This window comes from Belonocnema kinseyi, chromosome 4 (assembly GCF_010883055.1).
Source record: "Belonocnema kinseyi isolate 2016_QV_RU_SX_M_011 chromosome 4, B_treatae_v1, whole genome shotgun sequence".
Taxonomy (NCBI): Eukaryota; Metazoa; Arthropoda; class Insecta; order Hymenoptera; family Cynipidae; genus Belonocnema; species Belonocnema kinseyi.
The window spans coordinates 21,298,467-21,323,918 of NC_046660.1; the positions used below are offsets into that span (position 1 = coordinate 21,298,467).

Here is a 25,452-nt window from a genome sequence, read left to right on the forward strand (position 1 = left end):
TGTCACAACTAAAACAAGAAATTTGAAACGTGGTAAAATTGAAAGATTTCACAATTGGCTTGCCCCTTACATTCTTACAGCAGTTAAATTGTTATTCGTCAAAACCAGAACGATTTTCGATTATCGTGAAACGTGCAGCACGAAGTAGGTCTAATCGCAACGCCTTGAGTTGCTGCAAAGATACGACAATGCAGGAACAGAAGGGGGAAAAGAACTTTAATATTTTCAGCCCCCCCCCCTCAGTTTGTACACTTTCGCGTAATATCGTGCGTGACTTCACTATGAACGTTCAAAGTTATTCAATCGAACGTACTCAACAACCTCTCACACAAGCATACAATCTCCCATGCCTAAGAAGCAAACGACTTTGGGACCACGTGACCTCACAATATAGAAATACAGGAATTATTTCAAGGTTTTGACATTAAAGGCTTGAAATTTTCGTAATTTGACAAATTTTATGTACTTCTACCTTTATGTATACACCTGCTGCCTTTTTCTCGTCCACCTTGGTAAATTAGCCCAAGTCTTATTTCAATTGCAAAACATAAGTCGAGTCCTGTGACTTGTTTTGCAAGAATTAGGAACTTGATATAAAACAAACGCCGCTCACTGGTTGAAAGAAATCGTTTATCGTGTAAATTTCTTCTGCGATTATGATTAACGACAAGTGATTATGTTCGATTTAAAAATTAATTGTCGCTAGTAAATACTCTTTTTGCAATTTAGTGCCTCTAAGTAATGAAAACTTTGAGTTACTCAGGTCTGATATTTTCTTAGTTATTAACACTCACTTATTAGGAGTTTCTGATTTATTGAGTTTTGTAATAACAGATTCAATTATGGCTTTTCATTAGCCTTATTCAATACTTTCCTTATTTCTCGACTTCCTTTTTTAGGATAAAAAAGAACAACAGAAATTTCTTATAACCCTATCGGACAAGTTTTTATTTAAATTTTTTCCAACGTTTCGAAAACTCACTGGTTTCATCATCTGGGGACATCATTGGTAACAATTTACATTCTAGAAGAGGTGTAAAAATAAAATAAATTTATTATTTCCGAAAAGATTGTCTATGATGTAGATTTTTTTTAATAAAACATAAAGTTGGATATAAATAAGTTTAAATCATAACCTTTGAAAATAACATATTAATATTAAGAGAGCAGGATGTGATTGCATCCTGATCTCATAAAAATGACTCCAAAAGTGACTCTCAACAATGTAGACTAACCTACCATACAATGGTTCAGAAGAAAAGGCGCCAATTTTTAAACAGATTTTATTATATAATAACAGATTACGTGCTGAAGTTATTAAGAAGTAGAAACAAGCAAGATAATTTTATTGAATGAATATAACAGTAATTTTAATATATTAATATTAATATTAATATTAAGGCACTAATGTAGGTCTTTTTTTAGAAAAACATTTCAGCAAAGGCTCTTTTTGTCGGATTATTTTTTTTATTTAAAATTTTAACATCATCCCATAGAAAAAAATTAGGAATATTATCATTAGGATTATTGCGAAAATGGTCGTTAGGACATTATCATAATTTAGTCTAACACTGTCTTGATTTTCTTTTAGTCTAATATGTTTTTTTTTTAATTTGACCATTGTAGGTAATAGTATTATTGCTTTTTAGATCATTTTAAAAAGAAAAATATTTGGAAAAAAGAGAAAAGGATTTCAGAAAATGTCAAAACAAAATATGAAAGATTTTAAAGAAAACATTTGAAATTTTGCTAGATTACAAAACTTTAGAAAGAGTTCCACTAAGTTGAACAGCGATGTTCAGGAATTTTGAAATGATCCAAGAATAATTTAGGATTTGGAAACGATTTACATATAATTAAAAACTTAGGAAGCTTAACATTTTTTTTATATGTAAAGTTGTGAATATTTCGATAAAAGCAGTTTTTCAAGCCTTGCGAATCGGTATTAGAGAATACAAAAAAATTCTTCAGATTCTTAGAAAAATGTCCAACGATTTTTTTTATTAAAAACGAAAATTAATTTAAGAGAATATTTAAAAAGATCTGAAAATACTTCCAAAATTTTCGAAAAAAAATTGGGAAGTTTTTAATTCGAGTAATTTTAAGAGATATTTAGTATTCTCAAAACGACTAAAAAATGATGTCAAGCTCGTGATGATCTACAATTTAAAAAAATGTAAATTTCTGAATATTTAGATTTAAGAAGCTTTTTCAGAATTTAAAGAAAACAAAAAAGAATTACATGTTTTTAAATTACTTTTCGAAATCATTATGAAATTAAACGTATCTAAATTTAATTTCATATGAATAAATAATATATAATGTAAAATTTATTTGAATTTTCTAAAGAAAATAATCGTTAATACTTTTTATAGTGAGTACTTTTTGATCAATTATTATTCGATTCTACAAAACATACATTTTCTGGAATTAGTTTTAAAGGTTATCAACTAATTAAATTTTCCGAAATTAAAGTTAAAAAATATGTACAGTAAAAAATATTTGATTATTATATTATAAATTATAATTTAATTTTTCTTATTTTGCGAACTTATTAATGAATTATTAGCTCATTTATTTATTTCACAGCCTTAAATTACATAGAGTTTGAATTTTAATTTCTTTTAATCAGGTAGATAAATTGATTATTTACTTTTAAGTTATTTAATTAAATATTGGCTGTTAATTGTATTTAAAAAATCTATATATAAACTACCTCTATTTTAAATGTAAATATGTTTTTATTTTTTCTGGAATTAGTTTTAAAAGTCATTATTAAATGAAATATTTACACACACATACATATTTGTACATAAATGCATATAAAAAATCAATAAAATAATGTAAAAATTATTATAATGTTTTTTAAACGTTTTTTTATGTTATTAGTTATTTTTAATGTTTTTTCAATGGAAATGCTGGATTGATGATTCTTTTCTGAACTTTATAATTATTAATGAATTTAATCTATTAAAACTTACATTTTCTGGAATTACTTTAAAAGGTTATTAGTAAATTCAATTTTCATAAATAAAAGGTCACACTTAAAAAAAATTAATAAACATAATGTAAAAATTATTATAACGTTTTAATAATAATAATTAAATAATGATTTTTGTGTGAAATGAGCAATTAATAATTAAGTTAATCTAGTAAAACTGGAATTTCGGCAATTCAAAAGGTTAATGATAAATTAAATTATCTTAAATAAAAGTTTAAACCTAAAAAAATCATTCATAAAAATAATGTAAGATTTATTATAATGTTTCAATGAATATAATTGAATAATGAATATTATCATTAGGATTATTATAAAAATGGTCGTTAAGGACATTATTATAATTTAGTCTAACACTATCTTGATGTTCTTTTAGTCTATTGTGTTTTTTTTTTAATTTGACCATTGTCAGGAATAGTAATATTGCTTTTTAGATCAAATTCTGTTTTCTTAATCTTAAGAAATTAAGATTTAAGTTTTTGTTTTTAAGTTCTTTTAATTTAGAATCTATATATCAATCAATAATATTTAATAGATAATAATGAGAGATCATGTTTTGCAATTTTTAAGTTATCTTCATGAAAGTTATTGTCAGGAAGCAAAATAACTGAATTTACTAGCTTTTTTATTATAGAAATTTTTTCAAAAAGGATGTTTTGAAATAAAGCCAAGTAAGTTAATCATCATCAAAATACCTTCAAAGTATGCAATAATTTTGAAATCTTATTCGTTAAAAATTTCTGATTCTAAATCTTGCATTACCAAATCAGCATTATTAGAAATAGGAGATCTCATGGAAGTTCCAAAAGTTTTTCTACTAAAATTTTTAATAAATTGAAAGTAAGTGTTTTTCTTTATGAATTTTATTCCTTCTTTAAATTTATCTCAAATTAAAACAGTAGCTTATGTAATATCCGGAAATTTTTTTAAATACTTTTTAGAAAAAGATCTAAAGGAATATTAGTAAAAAGAAAAGTTAGATCAAGAGTGACCATAATCTGATCAGAAGAAATAGTGACCATTTCTAGTTTTTGTTTTAATTTATCAGCATTTTTATAAAAGATTTAGGTTTAGGAAGAGCAGTATTAAAAATATTATTAAAAATTTCAGACATAGTTTATGTAAGAGAAATAATGGTGCTAACAACATGGCTAAAGCAAAATAATTTTAATGGAGTTAAGGAAAACCAGAAATTCTAGAGAAATTAGTATCTTCTGCGATAAGATCTTGTTTGTTCATTTTATTTAAAGTTTTCCTTCGTACATTTTTGAAGTGTTGTTTTTAATTTTTTCATACCTTTTTATCACAAAAAAATTAATTCCATTTTGTTATAACAATCCTGCTTATAGAGAATGACTGTAACTTTTATTTGTCTAATTTGACGTTGTCATTTTTCAATATTATTATTATTGAATTTTTTTCCTTTCATTTATTTTTTCCTTTTCTTTTTTCAATAATTTACATCATTCTAGCCAGGATATTGACAATAAATAAATAAGTGTTAAAATGTCAAAATTTAAGAATAAATAATCAAAACATCAAACGTCTGAAAAACGTCATTTTGAACATCTCACTCAATGTTTTAATTATTTATTATTATAACACTTTTTTAATTTTTATCTAATAAAAACAGTAAGTTTTTCAAACAGTTGGAAAAATTTTAAATAAAAACTTGCCCCAGAAAGTTATAAGCAACTTTTGTTCTTTTTTATCCTATATTAATTTTCCTTGAACGTGAAAGAATATTTATAATCCTTATCTCCTTCTTCAGAAATTTTGTACAAGTTTAAATTTTGTTCTGGAATAATTGTTTCTGATCAATCAAAATAGAAAGTTTCTTCTTATATTTTTTTTTATTCTTTAAAAATTTTGAATGAAGGAAAATCTTATTTTATCTTATAGCTTGCTTACATTTGCTAATAGACAACAATAACTTAAGATTAGTTTGCACTTTGCCATAAATATTGTAACCGTACCTTTCCTTAGACTACAAATGGCAAGTCGTGACAATGATATTATGGAAAAGAAAATTGATTGTTCTGGCACTATCCGCTTCAAATTGTCAATGAAAATTCTACAACAGAATAAAACAAACTATACGAATCCAGTTGATGTTCTTATAATTTTACAGCTTAAAATAAAATTAATATAAATGAGATTAAAATTAAATTAAACATCCTATTTGACGTTCAAGAATAAAATTAATGCACAGAATTTATGGAAATAAACTATAAATCCAAGAAACTAATTTCGAAAACCACCATTAAATCTACCTATTGCAATTTAAAAAAATATAACTATTTTTTTTAACATTCTTTTTTGTTTGGATCCAAACAAAAGAGAGAAGGCATCCAACCAAATCCCCTTCCTTAAAAAGGACGAATTATTCAAAAATAGCTGAATTTTCGACAAAAAAGAGAACTTCATTGAATTAATTTAATATTTAAACAAAACAAAAAATGTTTAGAAGAGAAGTTGAAACATTGATTTCTACAAAAAGACGAATTTTTAACTAATTGAATTTTACAAAAAAAAAATTCACAAAATAGTTGAATTCTGAGCCCTAAAGATAAATTTTCAACCAAGAAAGGTTACTTTAAAAAAAAGAATTTTTGAATGAGAAGAATTAAAAGAAAACTAAAACAATTTTTAAAAAATAGTTTAATCCTGAACCACAAAGATAAATTTTTAACAACCAGGAATTTTTACCAAATAGTTGATTTTTCAACCAGAAAGGTGGATTTTTAACCAAATAAATCAATTTTGAACCACATTTTTAAATTGTCATGATAAAAGGCGAATTATCTAAAAAATAGTTAAATTATAAACCAGAAAAGTCCAAAAATTTATTTTCTACAATAAGGGTAAATATTTAAATTTTCAACCAGAAATATGAATTTTCAACAGAAATGTTATTTTTCGAACCCAACATTTTAATTTTAAACCAAAAAGACTAATTTTTAACCAGTGAATGAAAAAAATGCAACAAGAAAAATTGAGTCAGAAATAAAATAAATTTTCTACAAACAATTCAAGTTTCAACGATAAAAGTAGATTTTTTCCAATAGAGATGATTTTTCCACTATAAAAAATCAATCTTCTGCCAAAAGACTAATTTTCCACGAGTGGAATTATACAAAAAGAACGAGTTTTTAACAAAATAGATGAATTTTCAACCTAAAAACAATAAAAATTTCGAGAAAAAATTAGGTTTTCAACAAAATTGATGAATTTTTAACACAAAAAGATGAAGTTTTTTTTTATAAAAAAGTTTATTTTCAACCAGAAAAGTTGACTTTTTAAAATCAAGATTTGAATTTTTAAAGAAAAAAGTTTAATTTTCTACCAAAAAAACAAAATTTTAATGAATGCATCAATTTTAAATCAAGAAAATTTCAAAATAGTTTCATTTTTAACGAAATATTAAAATTTTCAAACAATCATATGAATTTTTAACGAAAAAGTTAATTTTTAACAAAATTGTTGAATTTAGTAGCCTAATATACGAATTTTTTACATAATAGTATAATTTTCAAACAGGAAATTTGATTTTTTACAAAAAAATTAAAAAAAACAAGTTTTTTAAAAAATACTTGAATTGTCAAACAAGAAAATGATCTTTTAACAACAAAAAATAAGTTTTTAACCAAAAATATTAAATTTTCTACCAAAAAGATTTACGTGTTAAAAAATAGGAAAATTGTATAATGTTAGTCTAAAATTTATCATTAGATTCTTGGTTTTATTTTTAGAAATTCATCAGATTAATTTTACAGTTCTATCATTTTAAAGCAAAAGTACTGAGCTTTAAATAAAAAAATTTTTTTGGGTCAGATATCATCTTTGCTTTAAAACCATTTTTATAAATTCGAGAATTTTTAACTAGTCGAATTTAACAACAACAAAAAATTCCACAAAATTGTTGAATTCTAAGCCCTGAAGATGAATTTTCAACCAAGAAAGGTGATTCTAAAAAAAAAGTACAAATTTTGAATAAGTTGAATTACACTAAAACAAATAAAAAAAATTGTTTAATTCCTAACCAAAGAGAATAACTTTTTAAAGTTTTTTTTATAAAGAAGTTCATCTTCAACCAGAAAAGTCGACTTTTTAAAATCAAGATTTAAATTTTTAAGGAAAAAAGTTTAATTTTCTTCTAAAAAAATTTTTTTACAGAATGCATCAATTTTCCATTAAAAAATTTCAAAACAGTTTCATTTTCAATGAAATATTTAAATTTTTAACCAGTTATATCAATCTTGAACAAAAAATTTACAGTTTCATCATTTGAAAGCAAAATAATTAGTTTTGATTGAAAAAAAAACTTGTTCAGAAGTCATCTTTCCTTTAAAAACATTTTTATATATTCGAGGAAGAAAAGGAGAAATAGAAAATATAGAAATAGAATGAGCTTATTATTTTTATTTTATAAATAGTTTTATAGAAAGAACTCGGAATGAGTTCCAGAGACTCGTGTCCATGTAAATTCCATTGTCTCGATTCAGAAAAACTATTTGCACGAGATCGTGCTTTCTCTCTCGTTCACAGATATTATATTTCTTCATACATTCTTTTTTTTCTTTATTAGTACTTGTACAATCTAAATGTTTCATAAAAATTCGAAATAACGAATAGCATTTATTTAAAATTTTGACATGAAGGACGAATTTAAAATAAGAAAAAAAATAATGTTAAGATTTTTGAAAGGTTCGAACCATTCAAAAAATGGTTTAATTCTTTTTATCGTATAAAGTAATTATTTAATCAATAAATGATTCTATTAAAACTTAAATTTTGCTGGAATTTAAAAGTTTATTTTTACATAAAATTTCAAGAAATTAAAGTTCGAAATAAGAAAAATGTCATAGTTTAATGATTCTTATATTTTAAACTTATTATTCGTGAGAATATTCCGAATAACTAATTTTGAAATGAAAAATATTTGAAAATAATTTTAAATAATTTTAGAAAACTTTTTAACATTTCGAAAAAAAATATAGAAGATTTTTCAAAGGATTCAAGAGAATGAAAAAAGTTTCTTCAGATTCCTGGGACAATTTTTAATGATTTTTTTTATTTGAGAAAAACTAATTTTAAAAGAATATTTAAAAAGATCTGAAAATATTTCCAAAATTTGCAAAAAAGAATCTGGAGGTTTTGTATTCGAGTAATTTTAAGAGATATTTAGAAATTTTGAAACAATTGAAAACTTGGGAAAATTTCAATTTTCTTAAATTTCAAATAACCTATGTTTAAAAGAAAAATATTTAGAAAGAATTGAAAAGGATTTCATAAAATTTAAAAAAAAATATGAAAGATTTTAAATAAAATATTTGAATTTTTTCTAGATTATAAAACTTTAGAAAGAGATTTGGAAACGATTTAAATATAATTAAAAACTTAGGAAGCTTAACGTTTTTTTTTAATGTAAAGTTGTGAATATTTCGATAAAGGCAATTTTTCAAGCCTTGCTAATGGGTAGCAGAGAATACAAAAAAATTATTCAGATTCTTATAAAAATGTCTAACGATTTTTTTTTATCGAAAACAAAAATTAATTTAAGAGAATATTTCAAAAGATCTGAAAATTCTTCCAAAATTTTCGAAAAAGAATCTGGAAGTTTTTAATTCAAGTAATTTTAAGAGATATTTAGTATTTTCAAAACGACTAAAAAATAATGTCAAGCTCGTGATGATTTATAATTTCAAAAAATGTAAATTTCTGAAAATTTCGATTAAACAACCTGTACAGAATTTAAAGGAAACAAAAAAGAATTACATATTTTTAAATTACTAATTATTAATCGATTCTATTAATACATACATTTTCTGGAATTAGTTTAAAATGTTATAAACTAATTACATTTTCCGAAATTAATGTTAAAAAATATATAAAGTAAAAAATATTTGATTGTTTTATTGAAAATTATAGTTTAATTCTTTTTATTTTGCGAACTGATTAATGAATTATTAGCTCATTTATTTATTTCACAGTCTTAAATTGCATAAAGTTTAAATTTTAATTTCTGTTAATCAGGTAGATAAATTGATTATTTACTTTTAAGTTATTTAATTGAATATTGGCTATAAATTGTATAAAAAAATCTACATATAAACTACCTCTATTTTAGATGTAAGTATGTTTTTATTTTTTCTGAAATTAGTTTTAAAAGTCAGTGTTAAATGAAATATTTACACACACACACACATATTTGTATATAAATGCATATAAAAAATTAATAAAATAATGTAAAAATTATTATAATATTTTTAAATGTTTTTTAATCGTTTTTTTTATGTTATTAGTTATTTTTAATGTTTTTTCAATGAAAATATTGGATTGATGGTTCTTTTCTGAACTCAATAATTAATAATTAACTTACTCTATTAAAACTTCAATTTTCTGAAATTCATTAAAAAGGTTATTAATAAATTCAATTTTCATCAATAAAATTTCTAACTTAAAAAAAATTATTAATAAAAATAATGTAAAATTTATTATAAGGTTTTAATGAAAATAATTGAATAATGATTTTTTTTTTGTGAAATGACTCATTAATAATTAAGTTAATCTAGTAAAACTGGAATTTCGAGAATTTAAAAGGTTATTAATAAATTAAATTTTCATACGTAAAAGTTCAAACTTAAATAAAGCATTATTAATAATAATGTAAAAATTATTATAATGTTTTAATGACAATAATTGAATAATTTTTTTTTGTGAAATGACCAATTAATAATGAACATAATATAGTAAAACTGGAATTTTCAGGCATTGTTAAAAAAATTATTAATAAATCAAATTTTCAGAAATAAAAGTTCAAAGTGAAAATTTTTTCTTTAATATATTGATGAAAATTCTATTTGAATACTTCTTATTTGGTGAAATAATTAATTATTTATTAGCTGGTTAATTTTTTCACAGTATTAAATTTCAAAAAGATTGAATTTTACTTCGTCTAAATGAAGCACATAAACTGATTTTTTTCTTTCAGTTTGTGTAATGGAATATTGCCTATAAATTGTATTAAAAAGTCTATATGTAAAATACTTCTATTTTAACTGTAAATATATTTTTATTTTTTCTGGAATAAGTTTTAAAGATCATTTTATTAAATAAAATGTATAGAAATGGAATTAAAAATAAAAAATTATTCGAATGTTTTAATGAAAATAATCGAACAATAATTTTTTCGTAAACGGATTAATTAGTATTGACATATTCTATTAAAACTAACATTTTATGGAATTATATAAAAATCAAAATCAAATTTTTAGGAATGAAAGTACAAACTTGAAAAAACATAAAGTTCGAATTATTTGCAGGTTTTAATTAAAATTAGAGTCGAATGCTTCTTATTTTTTGAACTAATTAATCAGTTGTAAAATATTTAATTGTTATCAATGTTTTTGATGTTCTCAAATAAGTATCTGAATATAATTTTCAAAAGTTTTTATAAATATGTTGTAATTTTTTCTTAATTTTCTATAAAATGTTACTAATCAATTAAATTTTCGAAAATGAAAGGAAAAATTTAAGGAAAGGAAACTAATAATTATTTGAATGTTTGAATGGAAATTATTATGAAATGAAGATTTAATTTCAATTTAAAAAAAAACATAAATTCATTGTACCAATACTTCTAGATTATGTAATTGATTGTAATTTTTTAAAGAAAAAATGATTTTTCTAAAATTATTATTTGTACATATATATTAATTTTGTATTGAGTTACTGTACAAGATTAGTAATAATTTAAATTTACAAAAAGATATAAGGTTAAAATTATTTGGATTTTTAGATGAAAATAACTATTTATTGCTTTTTATTTTGTTGGCTGATTAATTAATATTTACATATATTTTGATTTTTTCTTGAGTGATTTTTAAATGCCATTATTAAATTGAATGCATAGAAATACAATTTAAAATAAAAAATTAAAATAATGTAAAAATTATTTGGATGTTTCAATGAAAACATTTGATTAATGATTCTTTTCTGAACATAATAATTAATAATTAACTTACTTTATTAAAACTTAAATTTTTTGGGATTACTTTAAAAGTTTATTAATAAATTAAATTTTCAGAAATAAAATTTCAAACTGAAAAAAATCATTTGAATGTTTTAATGAAAATGGTTGCTGAATGCTTTTTATTTTGTGAACTATGGTACGCGCATAATAGTCTAGTGAGAAGTAAATACTGCTATATAAAAGCAATCACTACCGGTTTCGTACACCTTTCGAATTTATTGATTTCGACACATCTTTCACTATCTAGAAAAACGTATCGATTTATAACTTTGCATAACTTTTTTCAATAATAATAATAAAAATAAGAATAATAATCTAATAATAAAAAAATAATTATCTGATAATAAAAAAATAATAATCTGATCAAAGTTTACAAAAAAGATCATCTCTCGATTGCATAATATTGAATAACAAATTGTTGTTATCTTATTTTACAAATAAACAGCAACAATAAATAAATTTTAATCAATTTTCCGTGACGTGAACAGTATTGTAATTGCTTTATAAGATGCATGTTTGTAGTTCAAGACCAAATGATTCACATACTGTCGATTGAACTATCTGATTAAATAAATGAAGATTCAAATGATATCGATTAATATTATCCATGCAGAAATTTATATCTATGAGAATAATTATAACAACATATAAAATAATCCTGAAACTGACGCAACTAAAATGGCAATGACTTCAATGTAGCTAAAAAAATCAGAGCAAATATTTAGTATCAGTTTTCTATCCTTAAAGTTTCAAGATGTTGCTCTTGAACTTCTGACTTAAGTTCGATTTTCCGGTCTAATTCTCATAAAGAAACACAGCACTTAGAAACTACCTCATAAATAAACTACATTCCATTCAAACCTTCAATTTAGTAATTTTCTTAATTTTAACTTTTGTATTTAAACTAAAAATAAATTGTAAAATTGATGTGCAGAATTCCTGAAAATAAAACCAAGAATATAACGACTAAATTTAGACAACGAACAGAAATTGGTCCTATTGCAATCTGAAAAAAATTTTCTTTTATAAAAAAAATTCCTACTTAGGAAACAAATAAAAAAGAGGAATGAAAAATGAGAAAAACTACCAACTAAATTCACTTTCTTTTTATTTTTATTTTTTTAATTTCCTTCCTCTCCTTTATTTCTATCATTAACAAACAAACAAAATTTTTGTGTAATTTAGAAATTAGGGACCATACTTAAATTATGCAACAGATCAAGGAAAGGGGGGGAGGGTTCGAAGCCATTTTTTACGATTTATTACGTACGTAATAAATTACATACGTAATTTTTTCGAATTCGCAAAAACTTTATGCTGAAGATTATCTTTTTAGTTATAAATGTTATTATTTCGTTTAAAGTTTAACAATTTTATTTAAAAGACTTCCTTTTTGGCTGCAAAATTTAGCTGTTGTGCTGAAATTTCAGCCCTTTTCATAGAAAATTTACCATTTATTTAAAAGTTTATATTTTATTGCTTATCAGTCACCTGAAAGCTTTTTTGGGTAAAAAGTAATTTTGTTTTTGTTGAGAATTTGTTTCTTTTATTTAAAAGTTTATTTTTTTTAATATCAATATCACATCTTTCTTGGAAAATGCATATATTTTCTTGAAAATTAAACTACTACCTAGAAAATGTACTTTTTCTAAAGATGTCTAATTTTTTGTTAAAAAGTCAATTTGTATCTTTTTGAATAAGAATTCAACTTTTTTTTTTAATTTGCTTCTTTGACTTAAAAATTCAACTGTTTGGTAGAATTTCTTATTTTAGTTGGACAAAATTGCAACTTTTTGGTTGAAAATTGAACAATCTTTATCTTATTAAAAAGCAATACTTTATGGTTAAAAATTCGACTAGCTAACCGAAAATTAACTTCTTTACAATTCTTATTATGGTGTTTAAAAGTGAACTGAAATCTTCTTTGGATACAAATTTAACTAATTTTAAAAGTTTTTTTTAAGTTCCTCTTTTTTAGAAGTAATTTCATATTTCTTAAATAAAAATTAAACTGTTCGGTTGAAAATTCAACCTATTTTTTGTGTGTTTGTTTTTTTAGTTTTTAAATTCACCTGCTTTAGGAGAAATTACATCTTTCTTCGATAAAAATATAACTGCTTGCTTGAAAATTCTACAATTTTGTTAAAAATCATTCTCTTTCGTTGAACATTCTGCTGTTTTTTTTATTAATTTAAATAAAACGTATGAAATTTTGTTGTTAAAATTTAATATTTTAGTATAAAAAAGAAAACTGAAATCTTTTTAGGATGAAAATTCAACAATTCTTTTCAATTTTTCTTTATTGAAAATTAATCTGTTTTAAGAGAATCTTTGTTAAAAGTCATACTTTTTGGTAGAAAAAATTTTTCTTTTCGGATTATAATTTCGATTTTTTCAAAGAAATAAAATTTTCGTTAAATATTTATATTTTTATCTTGAAAATTTCTAATTTTTTATAAAAATGCAACTATGTGCTCGAGAGTTCAAAAATTTTCTTAAAAATTCCTCCTTGTTTGATTTAAAAACCGTCTCTTTACATTTAAATTTTAATTTTTTCCATAGAAACTTATTTTTTGTTTAAAATGTCATATTTTGATCGTGAAGAATCAACTGAAATTTTCTCAAAAGAAAATTGAACTGTTCTTTTTTTGCAAATTGATCTTTTTGATTTTAAAATTCATTTGTTTCAGTAGAAATATAAATTTTTTAATGAAAATTTAACTTTTCGATCAAAAATTTTTCAACTGTATTACTAATTGTTTTTAAAAAGTATTTAAATACATTGTGTGAAAGATTTGTCTGAATCACTTCTGCATGAAATCATTTTTTTAAAATTTATTTTCTTAGTTGAAACTTCAAGTCTTTGGTTAAAATTTTTAATATTTTGTTAAAAAACAATTTGATTGGTAGTTCAACTACTTGGGTAAAAGTAAAACTAAATTTTTGAAAATTTATTGTTCTGCTCGAAGCCTTATGACTTTGGTTAAAGATTTAACTGTTCAACCGAAAAACTTTTTTGTTTGTTTAAAATCAATTTTTTTCAATGTAAATTTTCCATATTTAAATATTGATTTGTCTAGTTTAAAAGTCTCCTTTTTTAGTAAAAAAATATTTTTCTCAGTTTGAAATTTCAGGTTTGTTCGATAGAAATTCATAATTTTTAAGCGAAATTAATTTTTTTCTGAAACGTCATATTTTGGATTATAAATTAAATCTTAGTAGGAAAAATATTTCTCTTGGCTTGAAAGTTCCACACTTTAGGTAAACTGTAATTTCTTTCTTAAGTGAAAGATCTTTATTTGTTCAAACTTTGCCTTTTTTGTTGAAATTTTTTTTTTGTATAAATTTAACCTCTTTTTATTGAAATGTAGACTATGACACTTTTATGGGAACTTATATATTTTTTTAGGTTGAAAATACCACTATTATCTTAAAAACTTAATTATTTCATTGAAAATTCAAGTATTTTGTTAAAAAGCCATCTTTTTTAGTTAAAAATACATGTTTTGTTAAAAATAAATGATTTAACTTAAAATTTTTAATTTTTATTTTGAGGAATTCTGCATATTAACTTGATTATCGGACGTTAAATGAAAATTTAAATTCGATTTTAATCTCATTTAAATTTCTAAATTCTAAAATTGAATGACTTGAACACTCAATGAAATCTGCTCTTAAGTACTTAATCCAATCCCACTGAATATTTCCCAGAGGTAAAAAAATTTGAACAAGCGATAAGTGCCAATTATCGAATGCCTTATATGCTAACTCTGATTCGAAATTATCACAATTCCATACAGTTTGAGCTACTAAGGTACCCCAGAAAACTTGAAAAGTAGACTATAATCGCCCCTTTAATTGAAATAATCGATTTCCGAAGAAATAATCGATCTCGACCCTGGAAGCACGCGACCGTAGGTCAATGAGGATCAACGACCATGAAGGACTTTTTTTATAAAAGAACTTTGATTTCACGATCCAGATGAAATTCCGAAGTAATTATTCTTAGTGGAAAACGTAAGTGGAAAATTCAATGTTATGTGCGGCATGAGAGGAAATGTCGACTCAAAGCGAATGGATAACCAGTTCTATTCGCGAATGGCTAAAGTCGATTGGTAAAGTTGGATTTCGCCACCTGGAATAAGAATTCAATCCTCCTGAAAAAGTTATCCTTGAAAATGAATGTTAATCCTTTAAAGGCTGCAAGGCCCAAACTACGAGCTTCACAGGTTAAAAAGATTTTAAAAAAGAGGAAAAGAATTAATTTTTCACAAAAATACGGAAATAAATTATTTTATTCAAAATTAATTTAGGTTCCATATTTGTCACATTTACAGTAGATAATATTGCATTTTAAAGAATTCAGAAGAAATTATAATGTTTAACTAGATAGGTAAATTTTCAAAGAAAAAAAATTCAATCGGATAGTCAATTGTGAACCAAAGAAAATTCATTTTCCACCAGAAAAAGATGACTTTTTTATCAAAAGTTAAATGTTTAACAAAACAGTTGTTTTTTCAACCGAAAGAGGTGAACTATAAGCCAAAAATATAATTGCATACATTTCTATTAAAGAGAATTAATTGTCAATTAAAATAGAGGTTTTTTTTAATAAGAATTTTCAATCGAAAGGATTAGTTTTAAATTTAGAAGGACGAATTTTATATTTACAGAAATGAATCTTGAACAAAAAAGATAAACAAATTTTAAATCAAAGTACTCAGATTTAAAAATGTAATTGCCGAATTTTTAATTAACGAAAATGAACTTTCAATTAAGTTACATTTTTTAATTGAAAGTGCAAGTTTTTCACAAAACATTTGAATTTTTAACAAAATAATTAAATATCTAAACAAGTAGTGCAATTTGCTAAAAAAAAAATCAATTATAGTTGAATTTTCAAAACAAAATGAGATACAATTTTTAACTACTTGGTTGAATTCTTCAAGGACAAAGATGAATTATAAAAAAAATTTGAGTTTTTGATCTAAAAAGTCGAATTTTTTAATAACAACATAACAAGGTACATTTTTTTTTACCAAGAGTCAGATTTTTAATCCAAAATGAAGAACTTTAAAGAAAAATTTTAAATTTTTGATTAAAAAGTCCATTTTCAACCAAGAAATATTATTTTTCTAACAAAATATGTACATTTTCGATCTAAAAAGTGAAATTCTCAACGAAACAGTTGAATTTTGGCACAGAAATATAACTTTTTAATAAAATAATCGAATTTTTAAATTAATAATTTAATTTTAACTAAAAATTCGATCCAGAAAGATGAGTTTTCAAGAATACATTTGATTTTTAGCCAAAAAAGATGAATTCAGATTCAAAAATGTGATTACGGAAGTAATTACGAGAATGAATTTTCAATTGAATAAAATAAATTTTCTACCAAAAGATAAAATTTCAATCAGAATGAACGAATTTTTTTATCCAAAATACAAATTAAAAAAAATGGTTAAATTTTGGGTGAAAAGTTTATTTTAAAGCAAAAAATTTGAATTTTTTTACCAAAAAAGATAAATTTCTAATCCAAAAGGATGAGTTTTATATCCAAAGGGACGAATGTTCAACAAAACAGTTAAATTTTCGACCAAAATATAAATTTTTTACATAACATTAGCATGAAACAACATACTCAAATATCTAAACAAGCAGTTTGATTGCAAAAAAAAATAATTTTTAAATAAAATTTGTATATAAGTGGTTGAATTTTGAAGCTACAAAGAAAAATTTTGAGAGAGAAAGTTGATTTTTTTAGCCAAAAAGTGGAGTTTTTTAGACAAACTCTTATTTTTCAACATAAAGAGATAAACTTTTAACGCAATAGTTAATTTTCAACCGAGAATGATTAATTTAAAAAGAAGAATTACTCTTCTACTAAAGAATAAATTATAAATCTAAAATGACAAATCCTGAATCGAAAAAGACAAATTCAAAAAAAAAATTAAATAAAAAAATATATATTTTTAACCATGAAATTCAAATTTTATATCAAAAAGAATAATTATTAATCCAAGAAGATGATTTTTTCAACAAAAACGGAGAATGTGCAATAAAAGTTATGTTTTTAACCAAAAATATGACTTTTTAACAAAATATCGAAATTATTAACAGAATAATTAAATGCTCAACAAAGCAGTTAATTTTTTTTAACAAAGATATGACGTGTTAGCAAAATAGTTGATTTTGTAAACAAAATAATCATTTAATTTTCAACCAAGGAATTGCAAACAAAAATTAATTAATTTTCGAAGAAACAGTTCAATGTGCAACCAAATTGTTGATTTCTCAATGAAAAATAACAAAATTGTTAAGAAATAATTGAATTTTGGAGATAAGAAATTAATTCTCAACTAAAGAGTTGCATTTATAAAAAATAAGTTTAATTTTCAAGCAACAGTGATGAGTTGAAAAAAAAAAGTTGAATGCGAACCAAATATTAAAATTTTGTACCAAGTTTACTCAGGAAGAGGATTCTTTTTTTTTAATTTCTCTTAAACAAAGAAATTGCTCTGATTAAAATTAAAGTTTAAACAAATGGTTTTTTTTCCTACAAAAATTTTTCTTTAATTTGAAATGTTTTTTTTTCGCAGTTATTGTTGCATAAATGCAAAATGGTGTTAATTGAAACAGTTCCTTTAATCCGAAAAAAATATTTTTCTGATTATTGTGGAATTTTCCAGTCAGAACGACGAAATTTTTTCAAAAGACGACTGTTGAAGAGAAAAGTCTAACTAATTTAATTTTCAACGAAATACTTAAATAAAAAATGAATGGATGCTGGACCAGAAATAAAATAGGAGAATTTTTGATCCAAAATAGTTAGATTTTTACATTCTTATTTACACTGGAACTTGGAATTATGCACGGTTTCGGATACGACTTTCAGTTTCTTTCAATATAAACCCAGAAAATCTAAACGTAAACAAACAGGACATCAGTTCTAGAAATGGCATAAATCCGGGTTTCTTAAATCCAAGTTCCAGTGTATTTCTCATTTCTTATCCTAATAGCGGAAAAAGTATGCAGTCCGAAAATATAAAACCCGAAAAATATAAAAGCCAGAAAATATAAGTTCAAAAATTTAAGGTCCAAAAAAATATTTAACTTGAAATTATTTTTTTAGGGCCAGTGCTCTTTCCTCCTGGGCCAGAGTCGAATCCTGCCGAGACCAGCGGAGTAGTAGTAGGCGCCAGCGGTTTCGGATTTGTGCCACCCAATTCAGGTAAACCAATAATTGGAAATCCAAAATGAGGAACTCGACTTGGAAAAAAATCAACACTCTGTAAATAAATGGACAAGCAACGCCTCCCTTAATACTGGATGGCCTGTGCATTCGACACGCAAAATCCTCTTCTTGCACATGAACCCATTCCTTCATCCTCATTTCCCTGCATCTAACTTATCAATGAATAAACGCTATATTTATCTTAAATAATTGACACATACTATTTTACAACCCTGGGTGATTTTTGGTCAAGGCGAAAAACACACAACACGATTTGTGAAATTCGTAAAGGTGAATGTTGGATACATGAATGTTCAGGGCAGAAGTAAGGCATGATTTTTAGGTAAGGTCTTTAATTAAGGTGGTGTTTTGATCCCCGGAAATTGTTCCAAATATTTTCTACTTTCTCCTGTTAAAAAAAAAATCAAATGCGATCTCTTGAATCTTTTACAAATTTATTCAGAGTCCAAACGTATTCTACAAAATCAAGCAAATGCATCCTACGAAATCTACAATTTGACATGTATTTTCTAGACAACATTTTTGAGATGGCAAGGAGAAAATTAGAAGGGTCCAAATTTTTATACAAAATTATGTAGAGAAATAAAAATAAAATATATTTGTACAATACTCCTATCCATTCATCCTGGTTTGTTAACATTTTTTTACAGGAATCAGTAGCATGTTTTTTCTGATTCCTTGGGTGACTTTCGTCACGAAACCTCTCGAGTGTAGAGAGGTTGTAATTAACAAAGGTATAACTGGAATTTATTGATTCGTAAACCAGCCTTACTAACCAAAAAACTAACTCTGCGTGGGGAAGATTCAACTTTGGTGAAAAATCAGGCAATTAATTTATTATTTAAGACAACAATTTTGATATTTTATTATCATGATGAAATAAACAAATACATACAAGGAACTGCGGTGAGTAAGATAGATAGTGAACGTAAGAGCGCTGTCAAATATTGATTAATTTTAAGAATCCAGGCTATTGGTGCTTTTTTGTTACAGACGGATAAGGGACCGTACTTGAATTACGTAAAAGCTCAGGGGGGGGGGGGTTCATAAGATTGTCATGATTTATTTACGCAAAAAGAGGTCATTAATTCATTCATGTAGTCAATTTTTGAAAATTAGGACTGTTGGTTGATACTGGCGATTTGTACAGAAAAAATTCAGCATTAATAAAAATTAATCCTAAATTTTCACTGCAGCAGACATAGACAAAAATGAAAAACATTTTGAAAAAATTAAGAGATCAAAGAAGATCATAAACTAAGCTCCCTGTCGCTTCTGAAAATTTAATTAAAAATTACCTCTCTTTCCTAAGACAAGATAAGGCTCAAAATATACTTGGCAGTCGGTCAGAAAAAAACTGAAAATAAGAGGAATTTAAAAAGTTAGGGAATTTTTATGACTTTAAATAAATGTGAAGAAGAATGAATTCGGAATATTTTTATTTAAAATTGTTTTATTTCGTTTATGAAATAGTCTAGGTTAAAAAATTTACAAGTTTAAGACACTTGCCTTTGAATATTAATGGTTAGGTGAAATAAAAAATTTATTAGAGAAAAATTGGGGAAGATTCTTTTTTTAGTTATGGATTTATTATCTGTTTGGAACTTCAATAATTTTGTTAGAAAATCATCTTGTTTTGGTTGAAAATCTGTTTTTTATTTATCTTTTAGGATTCAATATTTAAATAATTTTGTAGGAAATTAGCTTTTTATTTAAAATTTATATTTTGGTCATAAGAAGTCAACTTAAATTTTTCGGATGAAAATTGAGCTAATTTTTAGAAACATTGTCATTTTAATTTAAAAATTGACCTATTTCAGCAAAAAATTTATTCTTTTATGAATAAAAATGCAGATGTTTAATGAAAAATCGACAATTTTTTTAAAAGGCTTCCTGTTTGTTTGAAAATTTAACTATCTTGTTCAAAATTCAACTATTTTGTAGAAAATTTACTTTCTACTTGTAATTTATATTTTGAAGTTTAAGAAATTAACTGAAATCTGTTTTCGATGCAAATTCTACTAGTTTTTTGTACTTTTTAATCAAAAAATTAATCTGTTTTAGTCGAAATTGAAAATTCAACTGAAATATTTTTTTTTAATGACAATTCAATTATTTTTTTTATATTTGTCTTTTTATTTAAAAAAATTGATCTACTTTTGTAAAAATTAAACCTTCTTTAAATAAAAATGCAGCTGGTTATTGTAAAATTCAATAATATTGCTAAAAAGTTGTAATTTTTATTGAAAATTCAACTATTTTGTAGAAAATGTACTTTTTGTTTTAAATTAAAATTTTGATGTTGAAAAGTAAACAGATATTTTTTTATGAACAATAAATTTTTGGTTGTTGAAAATTTGTCTTTTTGATTTAAAATGCATCTGTTTTCAGTATAAATTTAATCTTTTTAGGATAAAAATGCAATTGCTTGGTTAAAAAATTCAAGAATTTTGTTTAATGTCATCCTATTCAACGATTTTCCTATAAAAAATTTTCTTCTGTTTATAATTTATATTTTGATGTTAAAAAGTCATAGTAAAATATATTTTAGATGAAAATTTAAATATTTTCGGATAAAGATATAAATATTTTTTAATGAAAATTTAAATATTTTTTAAACATTTTTTATTGTTTTATTTTTTAATTTATCCTATCAAGTAGAAATTCTACTTTTTTGTGAATATTTTTTTAAACTAAAAATAAAACATTATATTTTTAGTGGCTGTGTTTTAGATGAACATTCTCCTTTTTTGTTAAAAAAATCTTCTTGATTCGAAATTTCATCCTTTTGTGTAAAAATTCAACTGTTTGTTGAAAATGTGTAGTTTGTTTTAGGGTAAAAATTTAAATATTTTTGTTTGTTTTGAAATTTGTCTTTTTAATTAAAATTTTTTGTGTTTTATTTAAAATTTGATCTTTCTAGGATAAAAATTAAACTACTTTTTGGGAAAAAATTCATATTTTAAGTCGAAAATTCATCTCGCTGCTTTCAAATTTAACCATTTTGTTAAAACTCGTTTTTTTGTAGTTCAAATTCGTTTTTTTTTCTTGAAAATTTGTGTAAAATTAAGCAATTGCAATGAAAGCTTTGCTTCAATTATTTCATTAACTTAATCCAATTGGCAGATAAATAAACCATCACGCATATTGTAACATTTGAACTCTAAAGGTCGGTTGCATAAATAATATAACAATTACGGAAGGAGCAATTATTTTGATTATTAACATTTAAAAGTTCTCCAAGGACGATTTATAGTAAAAAAAGCTAAAACGTTTAAGAATATTTATCATCATTGTAGGATTAATTTTTAGTTATTTAAACAAATTCCATTTGTTTAAATAATATTTTTTTCGTAAATTTGTTTTTTCCCCTTAAAATGATTAATATTAGCCTAGTGTAACATTTATTAATATTGGTTCATTAATTTTTAATTGTTTGAACAAATGGCATTTGTTTATATAATTTTTTTTTTCAAAAATTAGTTGTTTTTTAAAATTATTACAATTCATCTAGTGGAATATTTAATAACATTAATTCATTCATTTTTAGTTTTTCAAACAATCGGGAATTGTTTATATAATTTTCGTCTTATAAAAATTATTATTATTATTTCTTTAGTGAAATATTATAAATTAATAAACTAATATTGATAAATAGTCCAATAGACCCACAGTAATAACTTTTACTTATAAAAATGTGAAACGAATTTATTTTTAAAAAATTCCATTTGTCAAAATGATTGAAAATTAATGAAATAATGTTAATAAATATTCCACTAGGACAACGTTAATTATATGAAAATTAATTATATTGGTCTAGTGTAATATTTATTGCCATTGGTTAATTATTTTTTGATTATTTAAACAAATGGAATTTGTTGAAATGCTTTTTTTTTAAATTCGTTTTGTCCTAAAATTATTACCATTAGTCTAGTGTAATATTTTTTAACAATAGTTCATTCATTTTCAATTTCTTCAGCAAATGGAATTTGTTTAAATAATTTTAAAAAAATAACAATTATCATTATTTCTTTAGTGCTATATTTATCAAAATTGTTTGAATAATTTTATTAATTTTTTGTTGTTGTAATAAATATTATTATTGCAAAAGAAAACATTTTAAACGAGTGGAATTAAGTTTCATAATAAAAAATTAATCAACCAATATTGATGAACATTCTACTAGGACCACTGTAAAAAATTTTATTCATAAAAATTCAAAACAAAATTATTTAAGCAAATTGCATTTGTCTAAGTAATTGAAAATTAATTAACTCATATTAATAAATATTCCACTCGACCAATGTTAATAATTTGTAGAAAAAAAACTAATTAAAAAAAACGTATTTAAACAAATTCTATTTGTTTAAACAATGACAAATTAATGATCAACATTGTTTGATTAATTTTCTTTTTGCTATTAAAATTACAATTACATAAGAAAACTTTGTAAAAGAATGGAATTTGTTTACATAGTTAAAAATTAATAAAGCAATATTAATAAATATTCCAATAACCCACAGTGATAAATTTTACTTATAAAAATGTAAAACGAAATTATTTGAACAAATTACATTCGTTTAAATTACTGAAAATTATTTAACTAATTTTAATAAATATTCCACTAGAAAAATGTTTTATAATATTTGGAAAACAAAACGAATTTTGAAAAAAAATTATTCAAACAAATTAAATTTGTTTAAACGAATAAAAATTAATGGGCCAATGTTATTAAGTATTTCACTAGACTAATAGTAATAATTTTAAGGAAAAAAAACTTTCAAATTAAAATTTATTGAAACAAATTCCAATTGTTTAAACAATTGAAAATTAATTAACAAATGATAATAAATATTTCGCTAGACCAATATTAATAATTTTAATTGAAAAAAGACCACAAAACAGTGCTCAAAAGATCGATTTTATGTCCTCTACAAAAGGAGCGTTTTTGAGCTACCCTACTATACAGTGTTCCAACCTATAGAGTGCCCCATTATTTATATTGCCCCAACTTATAAGGTGCCCTAACTTATACAATGCCCCAATCTATGTGGTGTTCAAGCTTTTGCCGTGTTTTAACCTATACATTGTTCCAACCTATAGAGTGCCCCATTATATAAAGTGACCTAACCTAGAAGGTGGGCTAACCTATAGTGCCCCAACCTATAGTGCCCCAACCTATAGTGCCCCAACCTATAGTGCCCCAACCTATAGTGCCCCAACCTATAGTGCCCCAAACTATGCACTGTCACAATCCATAAACTTTACCAACCGATAAAGGCTAGCAACTATTACAGTGCCCCAATATATATAGTGCCCCAATATATGCAGTGTCGCAAACCATACAGTGCCCCAACCTATACAATGTCCTAATCTATGCAGTGTTCCAGGAAGAGCAGTGTTGCAACATTTATACATATAAAGCGCCCTAACCTATAAGATGCGGCAACCTAAAGTGCCCCAACCTATTGTGCTTCAAACTATGCAGTGTCACAATCCATAGAGTATCCCAACCTTTAAAGTCTCACAACTCATAACGTGCCCCAATCTATACAGTGCCCTAACCTATACAATGTCCCAATGTATGCAGTGTTCAAGCCTTTGCCGTGTTTTAACTTATGCATTGTTCCAACCTACAAAGTTCCCCATCATATAAAGTGCCCCAACCTACATTTCCCTAACCTATAGTGCCCCAAACTATACAGTGCCATAATCCATACATTTTACTAACCGATAAAGTCTCGCAACTCTTACAGTGCCCCAATCTATACAGTGTCCCAATCCATACAGTGCCGCAATATATATAGTGCCCTAAAATATGCAGTGTTCCAACCTATGCAGCCCTATACAATGTGCCAATCTATGTAGTGTTCCAGAATGTGCAGTGTTTCAACCTGTAAAGTGTTCCAACCTATGCAGCCCTATACAATGTGCCAATCTATGTAGTGTTCCAGAATGTGCAGTGTTTCAACCTGTAAAGTGTTCCAACCTATAGAGTGCCCCTTCATATAAAGTGGCCGAACCTATAAGGTGCACCGACCTACAGTGTCCCAACCTGTGGTACTCCAAACTATGCAGTTTCACAATCCCTACAGTTTCCCAAAACTATAAAGTCTCGCAACTCATACAGTGCCCCAATCTATACAGTGTCCCAACCTATACAGGGTCGCAACCTATACAGTGCCACAACCTATACAATGTCGCAATCTATGTTGTTTTCCAGAATGTGCAGTCTTTCAACCTGTACAGTGCTCCAACCTATAGAATGCCCCTTTATATGATGTGTTCGAACCTATAAGGTGCCCCAACCTATATAATGTCCCAATGTATGCAGTGTTCAAGCCTTTGCCGTGTTTTAACTTATGCATTTTTCCAACCTACAGAGTGCCCCATTATATAAAGTGCCCCAACCTACATTTCCCTAACCTATAGTGCCCCAAACTATGCAGTGCCATAATCCATACATCTATACAGTGCCCCAATCTATACAGTGTCCCAACCTATACAGGGTCGCAACTTATATAGTACCGCAACCTATACAATGTCCCAATCTATGCATTGTTCCAGAAAGTGCAGTGTTTCAACCTGTAGAGTGTTCCTACCTATAGAGTTCCCCTTCATAGAAAGTGCCCTAACCTATATGGTGCGGCAATCTACAGTGCCCCAAATTATGCAGTGTCATAATCCATAGAGTATCCCAACTTTTAAAGTATCGCAACACATACAGTGCCCCAATCTATGCAGTGCCCGAACCTATATAGTGCCCAACCTTTATAGTGTCCCAACCTATAACACATTCGTCGATTGCAAATTTTCATTAGCTTCAAGTCCCATATCTTATTATTTCTGCTAACCAAGAATTACGTAAAGTATTGAGGAGATATAAATATTTTTTTACGGTTTATTTACAGGGGGGTGGGGGGTCGAAAAGAGGGCCTATAATCCGTCACGTAATTTAAGTACGGCCCATAAAGTAAAAGTGCATGGATAAGAAGTTAACCTTCTCAATTCTTTAGGTGCTCAAATATGCAAAAAAAAAAATATGCAAATTATATTGGGGCTTGTTAACTGCTAGTATCAATATATGATCGCTGACTGATTAGTTATACAAAATTACTTGAATTAGTTATACGAAATTACTTGAACTAGTTTGCATTTGAG

The 25,452-nt window shown here is 24.8% G+C and overlaps 1 protein-coding gene across 3 annotated transcripts in view; it reads left to right on the plus strand.

The window, feature by feature from the left end:
* The window catches only part of LOC117171761, a 116,015-nt gene that overhangs the window by 74,166 nt on the left and 16,397 nt on the right, over nt 1-25,452 (plus strand). For 2 of the 3 annotated variants that reach the window (XM_033359366.1, XM_033359367.1), the window contains exon 3: nt 18,169-18,477. In XM_033359366.1, the coding sequence (XP_033215257.1) occupies nt 18,169-18,296 (128 nt within the window). In that variant the 3' untranslated portion in view covers nt 18,297-18,477. Of the gene's footprint in view, nt 1-18,168; nt 18,478-25,452 lie in introns of those variants that run through there. The other variant, XM_033359368.1, reaches the window with a different exon arrangement.